The 8,319-nt window shown below is 44.3% G+C and overlaps 1 protein-coding gene across 3 annotated transcripts in view; it reads left to right on the top strand.

The window, feature by feature from the left end:
• Positions 1-272: 272 nt before the first annotated feature.
• The window catches only part of fgf12a (fibroblast growth factor 12a), a 29,208-nt gene continuing 21,161 nt past the window's right edge, over positions 273-8,319 (top strand). For 2 of the 3 annotated variants that reach the window (XM_069718341.1, XM_069718340.1), the window contains exon 1: positions 4,883-7,697. In XM_069718341.1, the coding sequence (XP_069574442.1) occupies positions 7,502-7,697 (196 nt within the window). In that variant the 5' untranslated portion in view covers positions 4,883-7,501. Of the gene's footprint in view, positions 673-4,882; positions 7,698-8,319 lie in introns of those variants that run through there. The other variant, XM_069718342.1, reaches the window with a different exon arrangement.

The following is an 8,319-nucleotide window of genomic DNA, read 5'->3' as shown; positions in this document are numbered from 1 at the left end:
TCGGACCTTGCAGCCCTTGTTGCATTAACTGTCAGCTCCGCATTACCTCACTCGTGGCCGGCCTGCCACTTACCCCTGCAGTTTAACTTTGGCGTGCATGCTCTCTCCCTCCCTCTCCCACAATCTCTCCACTCTCTCTCCCTTACCCTCTCCTTTCCTGCTATTACGTCCGCTGCTGGTAAAGACGCGGAGGCAAGGGAGGGGGTGGGGTGGAGGGTGAGGGTGGGAGTGGGTGGGGGGTGGGGTGGGGGTGTACAATTAAGAGCACATTGTAACGTCCTTGCGTTGCCTCCTGTGGCGGAAGAGGAGTGTGCCGTGAGCGCGAATGACCGTCGGTGGACGAGAAGAGGATAGACGGAGAAAGATAGGGCTAGAGAAAGAGAGAAAGAGAGGGGGAATCACTCAAGATGCCTCGTTTTAGCGTAATTTGTCCTGCAGACTGTGCCCTTCCGGCGTTTTGAGGGCTGCTGTGAGCCTGTAGAGAGAGGCTGGCTGGCAACGCTATGCTGCCTGACCCTGCTGTGTTGTGATAGCGTTGTCCGATTGTTTGGATTGAGGAAGGCTCCCATCAACCCAAATCAATGAGGATTCTGAGGCCATTCCTTCAGAAAGGAGCGCATATGCTGCAGTGTTTCTGTGGACAACGATCGAAGTCGACCACTATCACCAACGGTGAGAGACAAACATAGCACCATAGCTCTATAGCTGCCTTTGCCTTGCATGCTTTCTCTCTTGAGTGATGAAAAAGGAAAGGGGGGGATATATAGAGAGAGGGGAGGAAGAGGAGCGGGTGAGTGATTTAAAAAAAAAAAAAAAAAAAAAAAAAAAAACCCCGAGTGTGTGAGTATCATCTTCCGAGTCTGCAGTGGAGAGCCTCTCCTTGTGCTCCGCTCATCTGTCCCGAGTTTTGTGTGCAGTCTTCGCCCGCCGCCGATAGCTGCTTGCAGTCAGCGTCAAGCCGCACTACTCCGGAGAGGAGAGGAGAGGACAGGGCTCCGGATACTTTACCAGACCGAGCCAGATTTGCAGACGAGTGTGTTCCAGTGCTGCATCTGGAGCGGGCCAAAAAATGGACAATGCAGGGATCAAGTCATTAAACTTCAGGGGCCTGGAGAGGTAGCGCTCCTTTAGGGCCCGAAACAAGCGGCGTGTTTCAGCACCACGGATAGCGCCATAGCAGAAGCACGTCAGGGCAGGGGCACAAACTTTTCACGCCAGGGCGTCTTTTAATAGCTTTACATCAAACTCGATTGATTGATTACATCCTGTCCAAGTAATCCCTCTTGGCAGGACGCAGTAAAACTCACTTTAAAACTATCTAACTGCTTTAGTGGATCATTTGGATATCATTTGAAAAAATGGTTTCTCTTTTCTCCTAAGACCTCCAAGTAAAAGACCCTCGAAAGTCCCCAAACTTCACTTTGGCTTAAATGCACATCATAATACAGGCAGTGTGAGTGTATATCTCCATAAAGACAGCATTTCTCCTCTCCAGGGAAATAAAACATTCCCTTTTAACAGGACTTACTTTGTAATGGTTTCACAACAAAACATACTGACATAAAATCTGAACGACATGCACACACACAGGCCCATACACAGCCACCACACACCAGTGTGTGGCAACAATCCTAAGATCCCTGCCATGTCCTCTACTCATGTCTCAGGTAATTCCCTGCATTGCTGCTGTTGTTCACTCATAACATAACTCTTCTATCTCCAAAGACATTTAGAAATTCTTCAGTATTTCCAGAGCAAAACAGAAAGCTGTTTTGCCAGGAGACACATGCAACACCTTCTCCTGCCTCCTCCCATCACTTGCAATGCATAAGAATCTCAGCTGGGGCGGCTCTCAAATTCAGGACAGACAATTAGGAACTCCATCAAGCACAGTTGATTCCTCTGAGGTAGTTGGACCAAAAGCAGCATGCACACTGGGATCTGTAGGACTCGGATATAAAGTACTGTCAGGCCTTATCCTGCATCTCTGTTCACTGTTATATGAACCCTATGACCTCAATCAAAACTTTATGAGTCAGCTCGCAGGTGTTGACAGAAATGGATGCAAATTGTGAATGCAGGAGTTTGGTTAAAGCTTGACATGGCATTAAAGCTGTCAGCTAAAGCGTCTGTTCAAAGTTTGTTTTTTTTACAAACATGCCAGCGCTTTTACAATTCTAATCTTTGATTTAAATGTTTTTTTTTTTAAATGTATTTATTTATTTTTATGGTTGTTTATTTGGAACACCTACAGAGGAGTTTGGCATTAATGTTTCAAATTAGAGCTAAATTATGATGACCTCATACTTTTTGGATTTCAAGCAGACATTGCCCTGCCAGGCAGCAGTTGCTCACTCTCTGATACTTTAAGAAAACTCCATAATATTCTCCATAACTGAGCACCTTTCAAACAGACAGAGTAAATCACTGGTAAAACAATGAAGGATGACTCTTAACTTTAAAGAAGAATTGGCCAATACCCGCATTCGCTATCATTCTCTGCTCCAGTATACTTTGGCCGGCACAAGATCATGGAAAGCAGGAGGAGCAAAAAGTGTTTTGCTCTTTAGTTTCAGGCTCTGTGCCAAAATGACCTCCAACGTGTTTCCAGGTGAAAGATGTCTTTGAGAATAGGCTTAAATGTTTGCACCTGCTTCCCTTTGTAGTGTCAGATTTGCACCTGGCTCTTCTTGGATTACAGTTAACCCTCTAGGGGCTCCCCAGTCATGGAAATGTGCTGCCTTGAGCTACAACTTTGAAAAAAAAAAAAAAAAACGCAGTTGTTACAAATTCTGTTTTCACCTTTTAACAGCTTATATTATTATGTGACATTGCAGTAGCATACATATTCAAACAGCCCAGGTTATGAGGGCTGAAAATATGATATCAGTTACTTGCTTATATCTTTCTGAATGTATATATTTTTGGGGTTTTAAGGCACCAGTGTAATGAAACCAGTAGCCACAGAGGGTCCTAATATCATAGTTAAGATGTCTGAATGGTGGGCAGCATAAAAGATACAACCTTGTCATGAGTAGTTATACATGTTTCTTTTAATGACACCGTGAGGCTTTATAGTTCTCGTTTTCTCCGTCTTTTTGTCTGTGACTGACAAGTGATATAATATCAAGCTTCATTTTAAGAACTTTTGGGACAACTTGTAGTTCTTATATGGCTTCTTTTTAACACATCAGGGTGCGTTGTTTTGTAAAATTAGCTTTGATACACAAAAGGAGTTGCTTGGTTTGTGGCTTTCGTGTTCATAAGTAGGCCCAATAACATTTGTTTGGAATGCATGGATCTAGTCTTCGCCTCACATTTTGTTGCCTAAATTTTACTTTGTTTTGTTCATTCATACAGCTTGGTCTTTATGTATTACTAGCATATAGGCCCACCTGTCTTGTTTGCATGATGATTTGTGCTGGTAGTAGAAGTGTGATGAGCATCGTGAGCCACAAAATTGCTCATATTCTCTCACATTCCTGCTCCTTTGCCTCCTGCAGACTTGGCAAGAGAGTTTAGCAGACATTACACAATGAGAACTAGTTCCAGCTATTGTGAGTCAACAAATCTGTGAGGTATTTTAAGAACACACAGAAGTGACAAACTTCAGAGATTGGAAACATCCCCGAGTTTCTCTCTGAGCAGCTGTGGTTCATTCATTCTCCACAAAGGGGCGGCAGAGATAAAGAAGTTGCTCTGAACAAGTTACTGCTGTAGTGGTTGCACCGGATAGCAGGGTCACAGGGATGCTTCGGTTTATCTCAGATAATTTAGTGGTTATGCTATAGTATAACATTTTTAGATTTAACGTGAAAACCTTTTAGAAAACGTTGAAATTAAACTGTTTCTGTGAGTGAGCCAGCCAACCTCCAGAGTCAAAATCATTTCAACTGACAATCGAAATAATTGCTTGATGCTATCTGCAGTGCATTTCATAGCAGCAGTGTTTTATTGCTTGTGCACATATCTCTTCTGTAATGAAGTGAACATCAATTGTCTTGGGTAGAAGGAGGAAGCCTAGCAGATGCTCATTAGGGAATACTTTATCTTTTCCTGACAAAGATATATGTCCACGTCTGAACGCCACAAGGCCTCCTCCCTTTTCGGAGAAAACTCTCTTGATACACCAAACCACGAGCTGTTTTTTTTCCTGAGAAGTGTACAGTATATCACTCTCCTGCATGTCGTTTGGAGTGATGAATGTTCTATTGATATTATTATTGATATTTCTTTATGCTGCAGTGCACTCACTGGCAAATCAATAGGAATACAAAGCTAGATGAAAGGTTTTGATTTAGAATCTGACAGACTCCAACTTTTTTTTTTCCCAGTCCATCTTACTCTGGGAAAAAATAGTTTTATCTGCCCTCCATCTCTCTTCCTCTTTCTGTCCTCCTCTTTCACACACACACACACACACACACACACACACACACACACACACACACACACACACACACACACACACACACACACACACACACACACACACACACACACACACACACACACACACACACACACACACACGTAAGAAAGACACAAAGGACTAACCAGTGTATCAGCGCTTCACATTCAACTCCTCCATCTATCATATCCAAATCTTACATAAGGGGCACAGACAGCAGCAGTCAAAAGAAAATATCTCTCTCTCTCACTCTCTTTTACTTTGTCTCTCTGCCCCTCTCTTGCCATCCCTACAAATTCGGTTTGGAGAGCGAGTGTCAAACCAAGTCCTAGAAAAAGCCTCTAAATGTTTCATGCTGTTTCATCATGGGGGACGAGATAGGTTTGCTGTGCTGCTAAAGACTCATGTGTTCTTCTTCCCACAGTGTGTGTCTGTGTGTGTGTGTGTGTGTGTGTGTGTGTGCGTGCGTGCGTGTGTGTGTGTGTGTGTGTGTGATAGACATGAAGCCTGAGGCATGCTAATGTGACCTCAGACACATGTTGGTGCATACAAACCCGTGTTGCAGGTTATTTTCTAGGGTGCATTTTACATTGATTTACATGTACTCTGATGGTTTATCCTTAACCAGAAGTGATAGTCCCCTTAAGTAGAATGATGATTAATAAAATGCTGAAGTGTTGAAGACAGCTGCTGTGAAAACAATCCATTTTTGTATTGGACAGGTGACAAATTGAAGGTAAAACCAACATACCGCATTTAACAGCTTTAATGGGGCTTGGCATTGATTCAAGAAGTCTCTGGAACTCTACTGGAGCGATTTAACATCATAATTATAGCTAAAGATATTCCCTTATTTGGTGTTTTGATGATGTTGGTGGCGAGCCACATGCCCAACATGTTGATCCAAAATCTCCCATTTGGGTTGAGTTGACTGTGAAGGCCATAATAAATGACTTATGAAACCATTCAGTGAGCCCTCGTGCTCTACGGCTGGACGAGACCACTCCCATCAAGACAGAAATGTTTCATTATAAGATAAAGGTGCATCACTCAGAATAACTTTTGAATTGATTTGCAGTGACCCTCTCCTCAAATGGAGCCTCATCATGCCAGCACAATGCCCCCCTATACGAGCCACCATCTCCTTACTGTAGGCTTCGAGCATTCAGGTTTTTCCTTTAATTTATCACCCGTCTGTATATGATAGAAACACATGCAGAATACACTGTGCTCTCATGTTGTGTGCAGATGAACCAAGAGGTGTTTTAAAGGTGGTTTCTAAGGTTTAATGTTACAGTCTTGTTGATGGTGTTATTTGTAATGTTTCGTTGTATGGTGTCTATTTCATCTCCATTAGCCTTAAATCACATCAGTCCATGCGTCGTGTCACTGTCCGACTCTTCGGTTTGCCGTTTTGTGCTCATAGCGCCTTCGTGCTAAAAACCTGTTGTAATCCTTTTAGCCAGACTATATATGCTCTTCATGGCACCTGTGGCCATGGGGTTTTTACAAAATATAATGTCCCTTTAGTAGAAGCTGTGAGGGTAAGAGCCAAAGCTGATTAGGATTTATCATTTTATGCACAGTGCTTTCTTAAAAGTTTAATGCAGCCTTCTTGAAGTGGAATATTTGAATAGTGGTTTTGCAACTTCGGATTTGAGGTGTAATTAAGAGACGATTGTGAGATGACCTGATTTTGGATGCGCATGTTATCCCAAAGGACCAAGACTTACGTGCGCACGCACGCATTTCCCCCTCCAAAATACCTATTCCCTGCATTTACCCCCTTCCCTATTTTTGTGCTTTACATATTGTATAGGCTGTTCACAACCTTTCATCACAGAGACTGTCTATCTTTCCCTGTACCACTCCTGATCATTCCTAATACGAACCTCAATCACGTATGATTGCGTTAAAAGAGTTGGAGAGGGAGAGGGTGTGTGTGTGTGAGAGAGAGTGAGAGAGAGAGAGAGAGACAGAGACACAGAAAGAGAAGAGAGAGAGACAGAGAGAGAGAATGAGAGAGAGACAGAGAGGGAGAGAGACACACGGAGAGAGACACAGAGAGAGAGAGAGAGAATGAGAGCGAGCGAGAGAGAGAGAGAGAGAGAAAGCTGTGGACCGCGACCATTCACTCGCTGTCTGCGATGTAACACACCGACAGCATTCATTCGGGACGCGCTGGAAATAATGCTTAGGCCACTTTATTATTTGATGCGCTACAACAAAAAGCACTTTGGCGTTTGTGCGCCTCAACTAATTGTTGCTTTCCATAGAAGAATCGCTCCCTGCAGGTTTAAATTGCATCTCTGCAGCATCCTTGCAGAGTAGCCTCTGCCGCCGATTCCATTTTTTCCGACCGCATTTAGAGGTGCCATCGACGGAACCAGAGGAGACTGGGCTCACATATCTGGGCTCCTGCACCGCATTCCTGGACTAACGGGCGGACGGTCTCGCTCATCAACGTGCACGGAGTAAATAATAACGCAAAAAAAAAAAAAAAAAAGTTAGGATCCTCTCTCCAGCCACGCACGAGCGCTTTGCGCTTGGTTTTTAAGGTTGATGCGATTTTTTTTTTTAAAAGGCGTGAGGAATCCAGAAGAGAGGCTGGTGTGCAGATGAGGAATACGAACTCGTGCTCGTCAGACGCGGCGCTGTTCACCTGGAATACCTGAAGCTCTCCAATGACACGCAGCTGCTGCTGCATCAACTTATAAACACTGTTGCATGTTTTCACGGCTGATATTTCGGCCCCTGTGGCCGAGTCCCTTGATTTTATGTTTAATATAAGATCGGTCGCTGTTGATTCGAAGCCCTGAGTGCGATCAAAACTCGCAGCAGCTGAATTACATGCTACACTGTCCCCTCAAGAGGATGCTGCCTGAAGCGTAATGATGCCCGGGACTCGAAGGATTTTCTGATCAGGATGACATTTGGTTGAAACACTCGTGGACCCGAAGCACAGAATTAACTCTGTTCTTTTTTTTTTTTTTTTTTAATTTTTAAATTTATTTTTTGCACCAAGAAGCTGCATCAAGATCCGACCTCTGCCGAACTAGACTCTCGGTTCTTTAGACTCGGTTCGGGGAGATGGCCGCGATTGCCAGCTCCCTGATCCGGCAGAAACGCCAGGCGAGGGAGTCCAACAGCGACCGAGTCTCTACTTCGAAACGTCGTCCGAGCCCCAGCAAAGACCCCCGCTCTCTTTGCGAGAGACATTTCTTGGGGGTCTTCAGCAAAGTCCGTTTCTGCAGCGGCAAGAAAAGACCCGTTCGGCGGCGACCAGGTCAGTGCTGTAGATTTTTTTTTTTTTAAACCGATGTGTGTTATGTGTGTGTGTGGAAGTGGTTTTCCCCAACCCCCCACCGCACCCCGCCCCTCTTTGGAGCAGCAGAGGCATTACACTGCAGTCAAGGGCTTCAATCTGAACAGTAGGAGAAGGTAGATTTTCTCCGCGGTGCGAAAAATCCACCTGTTCCATTAGGTCTTCTTGTTGTCTGTCGATCCACTGCACGACACACACGACCCTACATACCGATCAGGAGCAGCCTCAATGTAGAGGGAACGATGTGACGTTACCCCTTTATTTGCTGTGACAGATTTCTGATCAGAATAATCAATTACCCTGAAACAAAACTGATGCCACTATTCCCCAGTCAAAGCTTGAGCAGCTTTTGTTCCAGCAACCATAAAGCCCATATTTAAGCCTTTGATTTTGCACACTTAATTTTTCACCCTCTCCTCCCACCCTGCCTTCACCCCTCCCTCCAAACATAAATACACATGCAACTTAAATGCACTCAAAAAGGCTGCTTTAAATTGCCCAATTTAATATTAATGCAGATTGGGGTACAGAGGGGAGATAAGTTGCACCGCAGTGCACCAAGGCTCTTTTCAGATTAAATGTT

The sequence above is a fragment of the Brachyistius frenatus genome, unplaced genomic scaffold, assembly GCF_029030835.1.
Source record: "Brachyistius frenatus isolate BFR_SWC_R1_liver_20210118 unplaced genomic scaffold, ASM2903083v1 Contig_190, whole genome shotgun sequence".
Taxonomy (NCBI): Eukaryota; Metazoa; Chordata; class Actinopteri; family Embiotocidae; genus Brachyistius; species Brachyistius frenatus.
The sequence above is the reverse complement of the archived record's forward strand: the minus strand, read 5'-3'. Positions and strand labels throughout refer to the sequence as shown.